This window comes from Emys orbicularis, chromosome 2 (assembly GCF_028017835.1).
Source record: "Emys orbicularis isolate rEmyOrb1 chromosome 2, rEmyOrb1.hap1, whole genome shotgun sequence".
Taxonomy (NCBI): domain Eukaryota; kingdom Metazoa; phylum Chordata; order Testudines; family Emydidae; genus Emys; species Emys orbicularis.
This window is the reverse complement of record NC_088684.1, coordinates 207,141,797-207,161,676: the sequence shown is the minus strand read 5'-3', so window position 1 is coordinate 207,161,676 and position 19,880 is coordinate 207,141,797. Positions and strand designations below refer to the sequence as shown.

The 19,880-nt window shown below is 42.3% G+C and overlaps 1 protein-coding gene across 1 annotated transcript in view; it reads left to right on the top strand.

Moving 5' to 3' along the window:
* The window catches only part of AVL9 (AVL9 cell migration associated), a 67,741-nt gene that overhangs the window by 31,039 nt on the left and 16,822 nt on the right, over positions 1-19,880 (top strand). The window contains exons 4-10 of the mRNA XM_065399455.1: positions 4,487-4,558; positions 5,874-5,963; positions 6,540-6,606; positions 7,616-7,656; positions 8,870-8,908; positions 12,280-12,349; positions 13,212-13,759. Of these exons, the coding sequence (XP_065255527.1) occupies positions 4,487-4,558; positions 5,874-5,963; positions 6,540-6,606; positions 7,616-7,656; positions 8,870-8,908; positions 12,280-12,349; positions 13,212-13,759 (927 nt within the window). The remainder of the gene's footprint in view (positions 1-4,486; positions 4,559-5,873; positions 5,964-6,539; positions 6,607-7,615; positions 7,657-8,869; positions 8,909-12,279; positions 12,350-13,211; positions 13,760-19,880) is intronic.

The following is a 19,880-nucleotide window of genomic DNA, read 5'->3' as shown; positions in this document are numbered from 1 at the left end:
ACTTCCATTTACATCTGGCTAGAAGAAAATGCCCAAGCATGAAACACTCTTTCCAGACCAAAGCTTTTCAACTGGTCCCTTTGTATAGTTATTGTGTCAGAGAAGGAGGAGGGAGAGGTTGTGGCCTTTTGCTTGTCAAATCACCCTGAGCTAAACATACTTGTTTCTTCCCCATCCCATTGCCTTCTATTTATGCTGGTGCCTTTTAAACAGTCTTCAGTACCAAAGACTGTGCATGTCATCTCAGTAATACTCTGCAAACTAGGCAAATGTGGTCTAGATAAAATTACTATAAAGTTGTTGCATAATTGGTTGAAAACTTATACTCAGAGTAGTTTTCAATGGTTCACTGTCAAACTGAGAGGGCATATCTAGTGGAGCTCTATAGGGATCTGTCATGAGTCCAGTACTATTTAATATTTTCATTAATGACTTGAATAATGGAATGGAGACTCTGCTTATAAAATTTTCAGATGACACCAAGCTGGAAGGGGTGCAAGCACTTTGAGGACAGGATTAGAATTCAAAATGACTTTGATAAATTGAAGAATTGGTCTGAAATCAACAAGATAAAATTCAATAAAGGCAAATGCAAAGTATACATTTAGAAAGGAAAAATCAAACGCACGACTATAAAATGGAGAATAAACTGGCTAGGAACTACTATCCCAGTAAAGAATCTGGGGTTATAGTGGATCACAAATAGAATATGTGACAACATTGTGATGCAGTTGTGAAAAAAGGCAAATGTCATTCTGGGGTGTATTAATAGGAGTGTCATATGTAAGACATAGGAGATAATTGTTCCAATCTGCTCTGCACTGGCAAGGCCAGGGCTGGAGTATTGTGTCCAGTTTTGGGCACCACGTGCTAGGAAACATGTGGACAAATTGGAGAGAGTCCAGAAGAGAGCAACAAAAAATGATAAAAAGATTTAAAAAAACCTTACATGTATAAAGATTAAAACAACCTGTGTGTGTTTAGTCTTGAGAAAAGAAGACTGAGGGGGACGATCTGATAACCGTCATCAAATATGTTAAGAGCTGTTACAGTGATCAATTGTCTCCCTGTCCATTAGAGGTAGGACAAGAAGTAATAGGCTTAATCTGCAGCAAGGGAGATTTAGGTTAGATTTTAGAAAAAAACTTTCTAATTATAAGGGTTACCAAAGGAGGCTGTGGAATCCCCATCTTTGAAGGATTTTAAGAACAAGTTTGACAAACACCTGTCAGAGGATGTCTAGGTATATGTAGTCCTGCCTCAGCATGGGGGAGTGCGGGTGGACTAGATGGCTTCTTGAGGTCCCTTTCAGCTTAACATTTCTATGATTCTATTTGCAACTACTGTCTGCGCAGTGAGTTAAGAACACAACTGTGACCAATTGTTCTGACTATTTGTAGTGTTGTAAAGCATATTGCCTTAAGGTCTGATACTGCACCATTGAAGTCAATTGAAGTTTCAGTGACAGCAACATGGGGGGGGGCATAGACAACAATGAGTTAGGCCAAGTGGTGTGCTGTCTATGTATGCAGCACATGCATTGCATGCCTCAGAATTCACAAAAAATGTTTTATTCTACAAGCATATGAAAGCCTTGCATGTAATTAATCTGTTCATGTCGGCCGTTGTCTTGTTTTGCTGGCAAGGCGTGCAGTGCTCCAAGTTACATCACATTGCCTAGGCAACATTGCTGTAGGCAGATGACTTCCTGACCAGCTGTGCACTGGAAAAAGTAGCTCAGGCATGAAAGTGTAGAATTGAGTCGTCTGTGATTGAACAGAGCTAGCAATGTCAACTCCTCATCAGGATGGAAAGTTTCGTGCCAAATTTGTTCACTAATTCATTTAGTGCAAGAGACTATAACAGAAACAGACATTATAAATAATGGAAGCCCAAACCAAAATTGCAATTAGTGATCTGAAACTGTGGGCTGGTCTACACTGGGGGGGGGATCGATCCAAGATACGCAACTTCAGCTACGCGAATAGCGTAGCTGAAGTCGAGGTATCTTGGATCGAATTACCTGGGGTCCACACGGCGCGGGATCGACGGCCGCGGCTCCCCCGTCGACTGCGCTACCGCCGCTCGCTCTGGTGGAGTTCCGGAGTCGACGGTGAGCGCGTTCAGGGATCGATATATCGCGTCTTAATGAGACGCGATATATCGATCCCGGATAAATCGATTGCTACCCGCCGATACAGCGGCTAGTGAAGACTTACCCTGTATTTCAGTGAAGCTGTGTACAAATGTGAATGGATCTGTGAGTGTGTGAAAACAAACAAGCTATACTACTGACCCTGTCTACTTTTCATCAGTGAAAAGAATGTATGGAATAAGGCAGGATACAATGACCTAAAGAACCATTATAAAGCTTGTGGTTGTCACTAGTAGCCAGCAACACCTAGCAGGCTGTATACAGTTACGAACGTTTGGACAAGCTTGCACTGATCTTCAGTTATATGAGCTATGGAGAAGTGCTGTGAGACAACACAATAAAAAGACTGTCAGAATCAGGCTCTTTGCAAAGACTAATTTGTGTTTTATTTAATCTCAGAGAACAAGAGCTGGTGTTTTCTAGGGATAACTAAACGGATGACTCCCTGAATCGGGGCAATTATGTAGAAACCTTAGAATTAGTCAGGGAATTCGATCCTTTAATCAAGCAGCATTTGGGAACCATCTACTTTATTTTCTGGAACATCAAACAATTCAAAATAACCTCATCAAAGCAGTAAGTAATATGCAACTTAATGCCATTGCCAAAGAAATACCATTTGTTGCTATTTTACTTGATGGAACGTCAGATAGTCCCAATGAGTCCAGCTTTTGACTGTACTGCATTATGTGACCAAGAATGGTGATATTGAACACTTTGTTGCTCTTAATGACATTAGTAACAATCGAACTGCAGCTGAGCTTTGCCAGCATGTTGAAACTGTGTGCCAGAAGTTTAAATTTGTTGACAAGGTTTGTAGCTCAGACATGGCAGTGCAGCAGTAATGGCAGGCAACATAGGTAGGCCTCAGAAACGTGTTCATGAAAAGTTTCTTTGTGCACTTTTTGTTCATTGCTATGTCCGTGTTTTAAATCTTGTCCTCAATTTTGCAGCAAACAGTAGCAGACTGATTTTCTTCAAAAATTTAGAAGGAATCTCTGTGGGGTTTTTTTCCCTCTCAATCTTCAAAGGACTGAACTTCTTGGAAGCCTAGTTAAACAGAGACAGCCTTCTGTTTGTACCACAAGGTGGAATTTTCATTCAAGGCTTGTACAAATTGTAAAATGAGCAGAGAAGCTCTGACTGAACTCTTCAAAAGTGTGGTGCAGAATCCAGTAGCTTGGGATGCTCAGTCTTTTCACTCAGCCATGGGTTTGCTGACTGTGGTTGATAATTTTCAGTTTGTGTTTCTCCTTTGCCTCTACAACAACATGTTTGAAGTGACAGAAGTGATGTTTCATGTTCTTCAAACCAAGATGTATGATATTGAGTTTTGTATTCAGCAGACTTCTGAGACGTTAGAGCAAATTAGTCAAAAGCAACAAATTTTTGACGAGTTTTGGAAAGAGGTGTCGGAGTTAGGTTCATGTGAACATTGAAGGGAAAAAAGAGCAAGTGAAGGCCAAGCAACATATAAACGTCTCTCCTTTGAGGTTATTGACCATGTCAGAGAATAGTTATTGTACAATTTGAAAGTATAGAGAAACTTTAATTTGTACAATTGCTGAATCCAAAACCATTCAAGGAGTTCCAGACACATTTTCTGGTTAATGCTCTCGAATCTCTGGAAGAAGCATCTTATCCAAATATTTTTGACATGAGTAGATTGCATTCCAAGCTGTGTGCTGTGTACAAATGAGAACAGTGGCAAGAGAAAAGTGACTTGTATAGAACTATTCATGTGCTGGATTTACAAACTTGCTTCTCTAAAGTCAACAAATTGGCTACCTTAATTCTGATTATTCCCTACTCTGCAGCCACAGTGGAAAGATCTTTTTTCAACTTTAAAGCGCATTTAGACATTTACACGCAACACCCAGAGTGGCAAACACCTGTCCAGCTTGGTTTCACTGACCATCGAAAAGGAACTGCTTAGGTACTTGTGCAGCTTACCAGATTTTTATGATTTTGTCACTGAGAAGTTTCTTACAAAAGATACAAGAACGGATTTTTAATTTCGGTAGAAATGTTAGATAATCGTGTATTAGTATAGTCTCAGGTTTCATTATATTTGGCTTACTAGTATTTGGCAAAAATGTATTTGGTTTATTAATCACAGTCTGTACATTAGAAAAAAATCTTTTTATCTGTCATCTAAAAAGTTGTTGCATACCTTATTAAAAATGTCATTTGCATGCCACTGGGTAGGCCAATTCTCAAATAGCACATTCTGGGTTTTGTTTTGATCAGTGGTGGTTTTCTGGTAACCGGCTTTAAAAATAATTTTTAAAATACATACAATATTTTTACATATAATACTTTTTTTCTTAGGCACTGAAAGTGCGGCAAGCAGATGTCACCCGAGAAACGGTACAGAAAAGTGTCTGTGTTCTAAGTCAGCTGGTAAGAGAGCGACTAACAAAGACAAACTCTTTTTTTAAAGAATACACACAGAAAACTGGTTTGACAAATTTTTGTTTGGAAACTTTCATTATTTTAAATGTTCTTTGTTAGAAACACTTTAAAATGTAACAAAATGAGCATTGAAATCACAGCTGTGTTAGAAGGCCAAGGTACTCAAATGTTGTTATAACTTCTTCAACTGGAGAGACAAGGTGAGTGAGGTAATATCTTTTGTTGGACCAACTTCTGTTGGTGAGGGAGACAAGCTTTTGCTGTGACACTAGGAGTTCCTTCTCCAGACCTGAAGAAGAGCTCTGTGTGGCTTGTCTCTATCACCAACACAAGTCAGTTCAATAAAAGATATTATCTCACCCACCTTGTCTCTCCAATATCCTGGGGCTGACATGACTACAACTACATTGCATGGAAAAATGCATGTACTTTATTGTGAGTCTTGATAAGATCTATTTGCATTTTCAATAATTGTTCCAAGAAGCCTATCAGTAATTGTATATTCCATTCAGTGTATGTATCCATGCTAGCTTTAGTGTTGCTACTATGGCTAAAAATAGTGAAACCATGATAGCACAGGTTTCAGTGCAGGCTGTACGAGCATGCTGGGAACCCTGGGTATGTACTTACCTTGCTAGCCCATGCCGCTGTGTCTTCACTGCTAGCTAGATTTAAGATAGCATGGGATGCCAGCCCATGCTGCAACCATACCTCCAATTGAAGTGTAGATATATCCATGGTGATACACTATAAAATTACTAGTAAGTTATCAGATAATGAAAAACCTAGCAATGGACAACTGTGAAATGAAGCTTTTTTCTAGTGGTTAGTGTAGTATGTTATGTGGAAAATGATGTGTCTTCAGAATATATTGGGTGTAGCTCTCAGTTATCTGGGGGTCTATGTTGCAATGCAGGCTTTTTACAGTCAGACTATGCAACTACACTTTACAGGCAGAGAAAAGAATTCTTTATTGAGAGATGAATTCAACTGCATGAGCAAGATGAAGCAGGAAAGTTCCCGCTTATTCTATCCCCACAACACTACTGGGAGGATATTGAGTGATGTGCACTATCTGCCAATGAAACACAAGATAAAATTGTTACCTAATTAAAATTCACAGTGAGGGCTTTTGTCTTTAAACATTACACTTCCATCTAGTGGGGTATCGATCTGTATTAGAACACAAGGACAGTTGGGGGGTATGGAGGAAGGACACTGGAACTGGAAACCAGCAACAAATGTACTTTTTTCATCTGCCTTTCATTCATGACATAACATGTCCATTTCTCTGTCTCACAAGCCTTTGTATGGATTACTTCAAGCAAAGCTACAGCTCATTACTCATGCCTATTTTGAAGAAAAAGACTTCTCACAAATTTCAATACTTAAGGTAACTTTTCAATATATACTAATACAGTATAATGCCCCTTGTGTATGACCATAGATTTTAAGTTATAAACCTTCTTTATCAGAGGGGTAGCCATGTTAGTCTGGATCTGTAAAAAGCAACAGAGAGTCCTGTGGCACCTTTAAGACTAACAGATGTATTGGAGCATAAGCTTTCATGGGTGAATACCCACTTCGTAGTGGGTATTCACCCACGAAAGCTTATGCTCCAATACATCTGTTAAACGTTCTTTAATCAATGTATTCTTGTATGTATTGCATTTTCATAGGTGATACTTCTATTCAGCTATTTTAAATAATTACATGAAATAATATATTATCCTAATATGAATCTGAGAAAGGAACAGATTTCTGATTGGTGAAATATCTAGGAATAATATCTTCAATGACACCCTTAAAGTAACAACCCAGTTATAAGTAAAAATGTTCTTTTGTCTGTCTATCTCTTTGAAACAAATTATTTTATTTATTCTGGTCCCTTAGGTAGCTCTTTAGAACAGGTGTTACTAATCAGATGTGGTATTCATATGCCATTAATATTTTTATTTAACTTTTACAGGAACTTTATGAACATATGAATAGCTCTTTGGGAGGAACTACACTGGAGGGGTCACAAGTTTATCTTGGTAAGGGACGTTTTTACAAGCAATAATATATAATGTTATATCAGCCAAATCATTCCCTCTGAACTAGTTTGTTTATGTGCATTAAAATTTAGCACCACAGGTTTATGTGCCTGCATGGGACTTTATTATTTTCCCTCTCATTTATGGAGTTAAATAATTTTCAGGTAAATTACCCTTTATCTGTTTTTCCATAATGTGGATCTCATTTTAGCTTGTAATACATGATACTTCAATCATGCCTCTTGATATGATATACATTTAGTTCAGTGTTTCCCAAACTTGGGACGCCGCTTGCTGGAAGCGGCGGCCAGTACGTCCCTCGGCCCGCGCCGCTTCCCGCAGCTCCCATTGGCCTGGAGCAGCGAACCGCGGCCAGTGGGAGCCGCGATTGGCCAGACCTGTGGACGCAGCAGGTAAACAAACCGGCCGGGCCCGCCAGGGGCTTTCCCTACACAAGCGGCGTCCCAAGTTTGGGAAACACTGATTTAGTGAGTGAGCTGTTCAGCTCCTTCTGAAAACTATGCTTTTTTGAAAATTTTAATTGTGGGGGAAATTTTCAGTGGCATAAATGGCAGTTAGGAACCCAGTTCCTTTTGACTTCCAAAGGGAGTTGAGCACCTAACTGCCCTTTATGCCTTTCTCTCCCCCTACATCCTTTGCTCCACATACCATAGGAACAATTGTGATCTAGAAAGAGAACTAAAAATTGTTGTTTAATCAAATGCTCCCAGAGGGAAATGCTTTAGCCAGCTGGCTTCAGTATGAAAGTAAATAGCCATCTTCTGGAATGCAGAGTCTCCATCTTACTTTCAACTCTCATTCTTAGAAGGAAGAGAAAATGGTTTGAATTCTTTTAATGAAATCACCAGCATGTTTTCCGTGAGAATGGGAAATCATCGTGTGTCACTTTAGCTTATATAATTTGGCCAATAGAAAAATGGGGGACAGGAAGAAAGGAGTTGATACCTCTTGCAAAGCTTCACTAATGGATTTGTTCTCAACGTTTTAGGTCTGTCTCCCCGAGATCTTGTCCTTCAGTTTAGACACAAGGTACGCTTTCTTCATGTGGCTAATAAAGTACAGCAGCAGCATGCTTTTTTTACATGGTAAAAATGTAGGTTGCATGATGAGCAACTGACAGCTGAGCAAGTGCACACATACACTTCTTCATATTTTAAGGTCCAGACTCTCTGCTGTACCTAGGGGGTGCTGCTAAGGAGCTGGATACAGCCTCCTGGGACTTTCTGGCCTCAGATGCAGGTTGGTGCAACCTGGGGGTTGTTGTTTGAGGGACCATATACCATCTGGAGATATGTTCCAGCCACTCACCCTTCCTGCCACCATACACTATCCATATTTCCTTGCCAGGAGTTGTGGGGAGGGAGATGTAGCAACCTGCTCTGTCGGCTCTACCCTTGTTAGGGATTCCCTCTTTCCTCCCTCTCCCTCCCCTACTAAAAGTATCTTCAGTAGGCAGGTTTCAAGTACTCTTCACTTCCTTTATGCATATATCACAAAAAAACACCCCACAAAAAAACCCACAACCCACATACACCAAGGAGTAGGAGATGGCGCTACCCCACTTAAACCTGTTATCCCAGTGGTTAGAGGACTTACGTAGGATGTGGGAGACTCAGGTTCAAATCCCCGCTCTGCCTGATAGGAGCAGGGTCTTGAACCTGACTCTCCCACATCTTGGGTAGGTGCCCCAACTGCTGGACTATAGAGTCATTCTCATTCTCTCTATGGCTGAATGAATATTTTGTTGTTTTATGCAAAGTGGAACAACTTCAGTAGTAGAGATTGAGAGAAACTTGCCTCAGAATACACCATAGTGCAGTGGTTAGAGTACTCCCTCAGGAAGTGAAGACCTGGGTTTATGTCCCTGTTCCTCTCAGGCAGAGTGGGGATTTAAGATCAGGCCTTCCACCTCCTGGGTAAGTGCCCTAATCACTGGGCTATTGTATAAATTGTGGGGATTAGGAATGCTTAGAGCAGTGGTGGGCAACCTGCGGGCCGCATGTGGCCCATCAGGGTAATCTGATCGTGGGTTGCGAGACATTTTGCTGACGTTGACCATCTGCAGGCACGGCTCCCTGCAGCTACCAGTGGCCGCGGTTTGACGTTCCCGGCCAATGAAATAGCTAAGGGAAACATTTTTAATGAAAGATGAATTTACGTATATTACACACATGTAAATGTGTGGGTTTTTTTCCTGTTTGTTAGTCACCCACCATGTTAATTTTCCCTTCTTATTTTGCAGATCTTAATTCTTTTTAAATTGATTCTTCTAGAGAAAAAGGTAGGGTCTGTGGGATGAAGGAGAGGATTGAAATGGAGATGTAATTGTTTATATGACTCTATAGAGTGTATGTTAGTGAAAGATAAATGCTACACTAAATATGTCTGAAATAAAACCCAATGCTCAAGTATATTTACATGCAGGTATAAATAAAACTGGAAAACTTTATCCCCTTGATTAACTGCTCTATGTGTGTTGGTGTATAAATTCTGCTCACAAACTGTCAATAATGGAAAAAATTAATAGTTACTCTAGAGCAAAGGCAAGTAAAATTTGGTAAACTTGGGCAGGGAAATTTTCATAACAGTTTTTAAGGGATAGAGGTACATATCACGAAAAGCCACTGTGAGAATTGGTACAAATGATAATGAGAAATGGTCAACTGCATAAGGGAATGGATGGGAAATATCAGGACCTAAATAGTGCACTCACCATTGTAGAGTGAAAATTCTTAGTACATAAGGTCCAGCAAAAAAGAACTTCATTTAAACATAAAATAGATAGTAATATAAATACCAAAGGAAGCAAGCTTTAGATTTTTTCAAGTTTTAGATTTTTGTGAATTGTATGGATACTTATCTGAAATATATATTTAGTATCCAAGGTCATGTCTCTCTAGTCATGTTAACTTTGATTCACAGTAAATAAAAATAAAAATAAATATTAAAATAAGTAAGTCGACCTAGTTTAAATCCACAGAGAAGTGTAAGTCTTAATTATATTTTTCTTCAGGCTGTCTTACTGCCTAAAAGAAGTGCTGTCTTGGCCATTTAAGAGGACTCTGGAACATGTACAAACAGATAAGAAATAGAAACAAAAGAGTACCAATTTGTAAATTCAAATGTTGGGTTGAGATCTTTCAGTAAAGTGACTGAATATCAGCTCACAAATACATGACCACAGGGATCTTTTTTTCCTACAATGTTTATTTTCATGTTAAAAGTCAAAATCTTACTTTGCTCCCCCAGTGAACAAGCTAAATTATAAGTTCGTCTCCTTGACAGAAATGACTTGAAGTTGCCTTTATAGGACAACTATAAAAAAAACCATTCATTGAAGGGCAGGAAGTAATATCAACAAATCAGACATGAGCAGTTTTTATCAAGGTTGCACAAAAGAAATCAGAAGTCAAGAAATGCATTGATTGCATGCACAACCTTAACTCTGCCCTATATGCATTGTGATAGCTTATAATTACTCAAATATAATACATTTTTCTACATCCTCAAGCCTTTTCTGTATTAGAAGAGTGTGCTATTTTGTCTAAATCAATTAACAAAATTGATCTGGTCAAATCAGCTCAAATCTCTAATGTAGATACACTTAAACCAGTTTAACCCTTGCTTATATAGATTTTTGCTTCAGTTGGTAACTTAATGGATAAAACTGGTTTAAGTGTCTGTTTTCGGGCTTTGCCACCATTTTAACTAGATATATTTTAAGTAATTTAAGGTTGTAGAAAAAGTATTTTGGAAAACACAATAGCGTAATTAGACTGGAAATGCCTTCATAGAAGTGGGTAAAACTAAGATTTGATGTGCAACCTTAACTGGAGCATTTTGTACTATTTTTTTCATTGCTTAGCCTTGCTACTTTAACATTCTTTCAGTGTAGTTTTTTAAATAGATATTTCTAGTTTTAAAATAACTAACTGTTTAAGAACATGAGAATTAGTTGCTATATGTGATGTTTGGGTGTTTTAAGCAATTCAGGCCCAAACCCTGCAATTGGATTCAGTAGCATAGATTCCTTTGCCCAAGCGAAGCCCCACTGCTTTCCTCTGGGCTCTGTAAAGGCAAAGGCATCTGCCCTACCAAGCCTGATTGCATGATCGAGATCCAAGTGTCTCGTGTACTTTTTCATTTACCAAAGCTGAAGTGTTGAGTTTAATTCCAAAAAAGTCAGTAGCAGTGCCACATGGTAATCTTAGTAACAGCCTCAGAGTACACCAAAAAGCCTGTCAATTTAAAATTGCATATATAAACTCCTAGATTTATTGTGTTATATAAAACATTTAGTTTCAGAAATTTCAGTGTAAGGATGGGGTGGGGTTTGTTTCACTTTCCACATCTACACTGGTCTGTTGAACAGTTTCCCAAATATTTCAAAAGTCTGCTACAAATATTTTAAACTTTAGAATTAAAAATAATTGCTTCACTTTATATTGATACAAGAAATGTTTTAGAAACCGCCTTGCCTATTTGATTTAAAAACTGATTATGGTAGCATTTCATAATTACAGCTAAACATTCTAGTTATCTAGTACTGAGCTATAATTCCGTTCTGAAGTTGTACAAACCACAAGACACAAATTCACAGGAAGAGTGGAGGCATGCTCAAATGACTCAAACACATGAGTCTAGTTTGAAAAAGCTGGACATCTATTGAATAAACGTGAGAATTCTTTCTGAACTTACAAGCAGAAAGTGAACCATGGCATCTGCTAAAAGAGAGAGAGAGAGAACACACTGTTTTCGTGTACTGGCTGCTTCCGAACAGCTGCTAAGGTTCCAGAATAGTTGTGGGGAAACCTGTACAGTCAAAGACCTTAAACATACTAAGCCAGTATGCCCAATAATGCCACCCATTCTTGATCAGAAAGATGCCTTTTGTTCTGTGGCTCAACTCTCATTAATCCATGGGTTGATGCCTGTCCCACAGGTAGGAGGAAGCATGTCTCAAACTCACAACTACTGCTGGGTTGAGACACCATCTCCAGATGGTGGCCATTTAGATATTTATTGCCAGGATCACGCTATTTGCTGGCGTGTTACAGGGGGCAAGGGAGTCAATGTGCACCCAGACAAACTAAAGGAAAAAACACACTAGAATTATGGAAAGCACTAACCTTAAATATATAATTACCATGCCACAAACAAAATTTTGGCCACGTGTGGGAAGAAGAGGTATTCCTTCACATGGATGGGTTTTTAAAACTGTTCTGACTGCCTGACTAGGGCAATTCTCCAGTCAGCTAAAGGCAATGTGGCATCGCACCCGTTCTTCAACAGTGAGCACCAGCAAGGACCAAATTGATTGAATTGCAAAAATGACCTTCTGCGATCATTAAGATTGTAGCTAGTCATTCTTACCGCCCCTGAAACTGATCTAACCAACCAGTATAAGATTGAATCATCCAAGTATAGTAAATGCCTTGTTATGTCTTCTCTTTAAATATTTATCTGAATAAAAATGTTATGGGGACTTTTATCGAAGTGAAATTCTCCATGAACTGATTTTAAACATTTTTTTTTAGATAGATAGATATAGGCATTAGATGTCCTCAGATTCTCTTGTTTGTTTGTTTCTGTTTGCTTTTCTCTCTGACTTAAGCTGTCATTTTAATTTTCCCTTCATCCCCCTCCCCACAGGTGTTGTTTTATATTTCTCCAGTAAATAGACTGGTGGGAGCACTGATGACTGTCTTGTCTCTCTTTCCTGGTAAGGAAAAGCAGGTTTCGGCTATTTCTTTCTTGTGTAATTTCTGTTCATAACTGAAATTGACAGTGATATATTTGGGCGTGGGGGACTTATGTGACACAGGGGCTGAGTTGGTATATTGCCAGAGTATAATAGCCACAATGAATTCACACACACAGCTACGTAATATTTTTATGAAGCACACATGCGCACAACCTGATAACACTTGATATTTATTGAGTGCTCCTTACCTTAGTAATAAGAAACTAAGTCTATTTTATCTCTGCGGGCTGCATATTGGGCACCTTTGATATGTCAGTGAATAAGAAGTCATTGGTTCTGTGTTCCTGCCAAATGTTTATCAAACTTTAAATAACACTTGCCAAGGCAGAATGTCAGTGCTGATCCATTTGTGTCATAGTCATAGGCGCTGACTCCATGGGTGCTCTGGGCTGGAGCACCCATGGGAAAAAATGGTGGGTGCTGAGCACCCACCGGCAGCCCCCCCACCCAATCAGCTTCTCTCCCTCCTCACAGCTCCTCCCGCCCACCACGATCAGCTGTTCTGCGGCGTGCAGGAGGCGCTGGAGTGGCGGGGGAGGGGATGGAACGAGGCAGAGCAGGGCCAAGAGGCAGGGAGGGGGTGGGGCCTTAGGGGAAGCGGTGAAGTGGAGTCAGGGCCTGGGGCAGAGTGGGGGTCGAGCAACCTCCAGCACATTAGAAAGTCGGCGCCTCTGGCAGAAGTGGATTGGATTTTTAAAGTGGCAATGAAAATGCATGACACTTTTGTTTTGATATACTAAAAAGCATTTCCTACTTTGCCATTATCAAAAATCACTAAAATCTTTGGTGAGATGATATTGTGTATATGTTTGTCCTCCAGGTATGATTGAACATGGTCTTACTGACAGTTCACAGTACAGACCAAGAAAGAGTGTATCAGAGGATACTGGCCTGCGGGAAGTTACTCCCCCTTTAGATGATTATGTTTCTGTGTCTGTTGCTGACATTTCAAATACAAACTCAGGAGTGGGTGAGGAAGGCAGGAAGCTATCAGGAAACCATGTGTGGGAGGCTCAGAAAACAGATGTGCCTTTATCCCATTCTGAAAAGAATTGCAATGGATCACAGTCCTCCAATGGCACTGGACAACATTTGAAACCTCCTTCACGCACTTCTCCAGAGTCTTCTGAAAGCGACTGGGAGACCTTGGATCCTAGTATTTTGGAGGATACCAACTTGAAAGAAGGAGAACATGAAAATATGACATCAGAACAGACTGAAATCCTTTCAAAGGAATGCCCAACGTCAGAAAGCCCTCCAATTACTGTGCAACCTCAGGCTAAAACAGGACATGTGGTTCTTGTTCCAGGACTGATATCAGGGTTGGAGGAGGACCAGTATGGCATGCCATTGGCTATTTTTACTAAGGTAAACATTTTGATAATTGTACTTAGTAAATATTTACCAACACTTTCAGGCCTAAGTTTTCAAAAGTGACTAGCAATTTTTGGTGCCCAGCTTAAAGCCTGTTTAAAGTATTGCTCAGTATTCAAGTGCAGACTCTGACAAGAGACTTTATTTTTGTATAATAAAAAAAGCCCACTTTCCTGAATGTATTTTCCACCCCACATGCATATGCACTACTTCCCATGATCTATGACTGTTCAGTTTATTTTTCTAAGTCATGTTGTTAACAGGCAATGACTTGCAGACACTCCTTGATCAACTAGCTGCAGACACGAACAGCTTGCCCCAGATGGGCCCCCCATGTATTGTTTCTGTTTTACTTCTGAAGAACTTAGAAATCTTAATTTATTTAGTAACTTCTTAATTAATAGAATTGTTGTGTAAGTACAAGTGTTTCTAATGTAATTATAAAATTTTGATAACACAAAGATGTGGGAAGTGCTACTATGTATCCCATCCATTTAGGCTTTTCCTGAAGTTCTATTTGCTGTAATATCTAGGCACTTGCTAGACAAATCTGCAAGATAAGGTCCCTAGTGGACATCATGGAGTTTTTCATTCTTCTTTCTATCTTTGATAAGGAGGCATTACTTGAGGAATATCTACGTTAAAAAAAATAATAATAATTCAGCCCATTTGTTTCATGTAGGAGGGTTATGTGTTTATTCGGGCTTTAAAGTAGTCCTCTTATTTGCATTGCAGGTTACCCTCTACTGGGGATACCTTGCTTTGCTTGCAGCAGTGAGCCGACTAACGAGGCAAACATGACTCAGCAAATTAAAAATTAAACACACTTACACCTAGCACAGATTTTACTCGTACTGCAATTGGAAATAAGTAAGGCTAAGTTTTTGTCACAGATATTTTTAGTAAAAGTCATGGACAGGTCACGGGAAATAAATGAAAATTCACGGCAGCCCATGACCTGTCCCTGACCTTCACTAAAAATATCCCAGACAAAAGGGATAGGTGGGTTCAGCACCCACTGCTGCTGGGGCTCCCGGATCCCCCACTGATGCGGTGTGTGGGAGTGCCAAAGTCCCCCTGCCCCTGGGACTGGGCTGCTGCGGGGTCCCCTCACCCGGGCAGCTGGTAGCTGCAGGGTACCCAGGCAGCTGGCCCTGGCTGCAGCTGCGGTTGGGCACCTCTGGGGAGTCCCCACTGCCGGCCACGGCTGGGCAGGTGCAGGGGGTCCCGCCGGCCGTGGCTGGGCAGCACTGGGGGCTGGGCGCTGCAAAGCTGGGAGCTCCAGCCCCAGGGCAGAAAATGTCACAGAAGTCAATGGAAATCACGGATTCCGTGACCTAATTGTAGCCTTAGAAATAAGTTATAGAGAAGAAAGTGTGTGAGACACACCTCATATTTGTGCACTTGAACCTTGAAACAAAACTAGCAGTTGGCAGTGCTGAATCACAGCACAGTGACCTGCTGCAGCAAAAGCCCCTAAAAGGCTGGTCTCCGAACTCTTGATGGGGTGTCTCATCTTTTACAGAGTGATCAGGCAGCAGAGTCTGGGCAAAGATCCACTTAGGCCATGTCTAACTACCACTCATGTCGGCAAAACTTATGTTGCTCAGGGGTGTGTTTTTTTTTCACACCCCTGGGCGACATAAGTCACGCCAGCATAAGTGGTAGTGTGCACGTTGCTATGTTGCCAGGAGTGCTTCTCCCGCCGACATAGTTACCACTGCTCATGGGGGTGGTTTAATTATGTCGAAAAGAGAGCGCTCTCTCCTGTTGGCTTAAAGTGGCTACACGAGAGATCTTACAGCGGCGCAGCTGCATTGGTACAGCTGTGCCACTGTAAGTTCTCCAGTGTAAGCATAGTCTTAGTTATGGAGTCGAAGGAATGCAGTCAACTCAAAAATAAATTTCCGTCTGAAAATATTGTATCTAGCTATTGTGACAAGTAACCTTAAGCTTGCTAGAGCAGAGAGAGAGTAGAGGGGAGAGTTTTCTCGTTTATGATGTGTATTTACTGGCTTAATTCTTTTGTTGATGGGCATTGTCTGTCTCACGATACCCCTCTAGGGGTCCTCACACTTTTCTCTAAGCCAGGGGTTTTCAAACTTCATTGCACCGCGACCTCCTTCTGACAACAAAAATTACTACACGACCTCAGGATGGGGGACCGAAGCCTCAGCCCCGATACCCCTGGTGGCGGGGGGCGGGGGGGGAGCCAATGCCAAAGCCTGAGCCCCTCCACCGCAGGTGGGGGGACCAAAGCCAAAATCCAAGGGCTTCAGCCCCAGGCAAGGGGCCTGTAACATGAGTCCTGCCACCCACGGCTGAAACCGTTGGGCTTCGGCTTCAGTCCCGGGCAGTGGGGCTTGGGCTTCGGCCCCTGCCCCAGCAAGTCTTATGCCAGCCCTGGCGACCCCATTAAAATGGGGTCGAGACCCACTTTGGGGTCCTGACCCAGAGTTTGAGAACTGCTGCTCTAGGCCCTGCTAGTAGGTATGTGTGAGTAACAGTAGTAGCACAGCTGAAATTGGAGAGACTACAGTTATGTGCATAGAGGGGAAAGGGTAGGAGGGTGGAAGGAGTGTGTCTGAACACTAGGTGAGTCTGACCTTAGTTTTGAATCTCAGGATATTAGGCATGTCTATTTAAAAAGGCTCGTCATATAATAGGACACTGATCTGCCATGACCACTTTTGCCTGATTTCTGAAGCTTGGAAATTAAAAATGTGAACACACACATATATTTCAGCATTGTCCTTTGCAGCTATACTCTGAAATTCTCTGCATGTTGACAGAGCCTTGAGATGAATTATGTGAGATATCTAAGGGTTTTGTTTTGTTTTTGTTTTTAATATATCGTGAATGTAGATGCGAAATCATGGTAAATATCCAATCCCTTTTAAAAATGTTTTTTGCGATGGGAGTTGGGACTGATGTTAATGACTTTATATCAGGGGCGGGCAAACTTTTTGGCCTGAGGGCCGCATCGGGTTTCATAAATTGTATGGAGGGCTGGTTAGAGGAGGGGCTCGTGGCCTGACCCCCACCTCCTATCTGCCCCCCCGGGGACTCCTGCCCCATCCAACCCACCCTGTTCCCTGATGGCCCCTCTGAGACCCCTGCCCCATCCACACACACCCGCTCCATGTCCCCTAACTGCCCCCGGACCCACGCCCCCCCATCCAACCCCTCCTCTCATTCCTGACTGCCCCTGGACCCCCTGCCCCCTGCCGCCCCATCCACCCCCCCCTTCCTGACTGCCCCCCGGGATGCCTGCCCCGATTCAACCCCCAGTTTCCTCCCCGAACCACCATCCCCCCCCCCCCCCGCCCCCGACCACCACCCCGAACTCCCCTGCCCTCTATCCAACCCCCTCTACTCCCTTACAGCACTGCCTGGACCACCGGTGGCTGGCGGCACTACAGCCGTGCCGCCCGGCTGGAGCTAGGCCACACTGCCACCACCACTCAGCACAGAGCACCGGGTCAGGCTGGGCTCTTCAGCTGCGCGGCGCTGCCCCAGGAGCTCACAGCCCTGCCGCCCAGAGCATTGCGCCAGGGCTGAGTGAGCGAGCTGAGGCTGTGGGGGAGGAGCCGGGGGTGAGCCTCCCGGGCCAGGAGCTCGGGGGCCGGGCCGGATTGTCCCGCGGGCCGTAGTTTGCCCACCCCTGCTTTATATAAATGGCTTTTTAGGGACTAATGGAACTGTTTATAATATCTTAAACTGGTAGGCATAGAATTAAAAGTTGTTTTTATTAAATTATGTTCTTAGTGTTCTGATCCCACTGGATCAGTAACTTATATTAGAAGCAACATATTAAATTGCCCAAATCTAACAGCTGAAATGGCACCTTCTCTGGACTGCCATAACTTATAATAAGAAAAAGCTCTTTATCAGTGCTCCACAATTAGATGCTTGACCAAAACAAAAGTGTCGACATTCATGGTGCTATGCAAAGCAAACTCTGGCTCTAGTGGATGACCAGAGATGCAAATTACACAGCCAAAGATTTGTCACAGAAAACTCAGTCTTTGATGTTCCAGAGTTAAAATTTAAGGAATGTCAGTACAAGTGACTTGAAGCTGCAGTCATGCCCAACTAACATAGATATATAGAGGCCGTACGAAATGACAACCAAATGCAAAGAGACAAGGTGGGTGAGAAAATATCTTTTATTGGACCAACTTCTGATGGCAAGCGAGACAAGCTGTCAAGCTTACACACAGCTCTGCTTCAGGTCTGGGAAACTTACTTAGAGGGCAGGTTTACATTTAAAAGGTTGCATCGGCACAGCTGCACTGCTGTAGCCCTTTAATGAAGATGCTGTGTGCCAACTGCAAAGAGCTCTCCCGTCAGTGTAGTTAATCTACCTCCCTGAGAGGCGGTAGCTATGTTGATGGGAGAAGCTCCCCTACCGACATAATGCTGTCTGCACTGGGGGTTAGGTCAGTATAACTATGCCAGTCAGGGAGGTGGATTTTTCACACCCCTGGTTGATGTAGTTATACCAATGTAAGTCTGTAGTGTAGACCATACCAGAGTGTCGCAGCTAAATACAAGATGGAACAGATTGTTTAGCATAAGTAGTTAACACGTATTTCAAGAGACCGTGAAGAGGCCCATTAACACCCCTCCAGTCATTGGGAGGAAAGGAAGGGAGTGGGGGAAAGCAGATGTGGAGGGATTCATAGAATATAAGGGTTGGAAGGGACCTCAGGAGGTCATCTAGTCCAACCCCCTGCTCAAAGCAGGACCAATCCCCAACTAAATCGTCCCAGCCAGGGCTTTGTCAAGCCTGACCTTAAAAACCTCTAAGGAAGGAGATTCTACCACCTCCCTAGGTAACCCATTCCAGTGCTTCACCACCCTCCTAGTGAAAGTTTTTCCTAATATCCAACCTAAACCTTCCCCACTGCAACTTGAGACCATTACTCCTTTTTCTGTCATCTACCATTGAGAACAGTCTAGATCCATCCTCTTTGGAACCCCCTTTCAGGTAGTTGAAAGCAGCTATCAAATCCCCCTTCATTCTTCTCTTCTGCAGACTAACCAATCCCAGTACCCTCAGCCTCTCCTCATAAGTCATGTGCTCCAGCCCCCTAGTAATTTTTGTTGCCCTCTGCTGGACTCTTTCCAATTTTTCCACATCCTTTTTGTAGTGTGGAGCCCAAAACGGGGGACAGTACTCCAGATGATGCCACACCAATGTCGAATAGAGGGGAATGATCACATCCCTCGATCTGCAGGCAATGTTCCTAATTATACAGCCCAAAATGCCGTTAGCTTTCTTGGCAACAAGGGCACACTGTCGACTCGTATCCAGCTTCTCGTCCACTGTGACCCCTAGGTCCTTTTCTGCAGAACTGCTGCCTAGCCATTCGGTCCCTAGTCTGTAGCAGTGCATGGGATTCTTCCGTCCTAAAGTGCAGGACTCTGCACTTGTCTTTTTTGAACCTCATCAGATTTCTTTTGACCCAATCCTCTAATTTGTCTAGGTCCCTCTGTATCCTATCCCTACCCTCCAGCGTATCTACCATTCCTCCCAGTTTAGTGTCATCTGCAAACTTGCCAAGGGTGGATGCCATCCTCCAGATCATTAGTGAAGATATTGAACAAAACCGGCCCCAGGACCGACCCTTGGGACACTCCGCTTGATACTGGCTGCCAACTAGACATGGAGCCATTGATCACTGTTATTAGTGGGTTATAGACTGTTGTAATAAGCCATAAATCCAGTGTCTCTATTCAGTCCTTGATTTTTAGTGTCTAGCAAAGTTATGAATTTAAGCACCTAGGCTTGTCTTTTAAAGTGTTGTGCAGGTTACCTTTGAGGATGAGGACTGAGAGGTCAGATACAGAGTGATTGCTTTGTGAAAAGAGTTCACCAACAGGTGATGTGGTGTTTTTGTCTTTTATCATTTTCCTGTGTGAGTTGATTCGAGAGCTTAGTAATTGTCTGGTTTCACCCACATAGTTGTTGGGGCATTTAGTGCACTGGATGAGGTATACCACATGTTGTGAAAAGCATGTGTCGGACCCAAAGATCTTGAAAGGTGTGTTGTGGGGGGGTGTTGATTATTGTAGCAGTGAAGATATGTCTGTAGGTTTTGCATCAGTT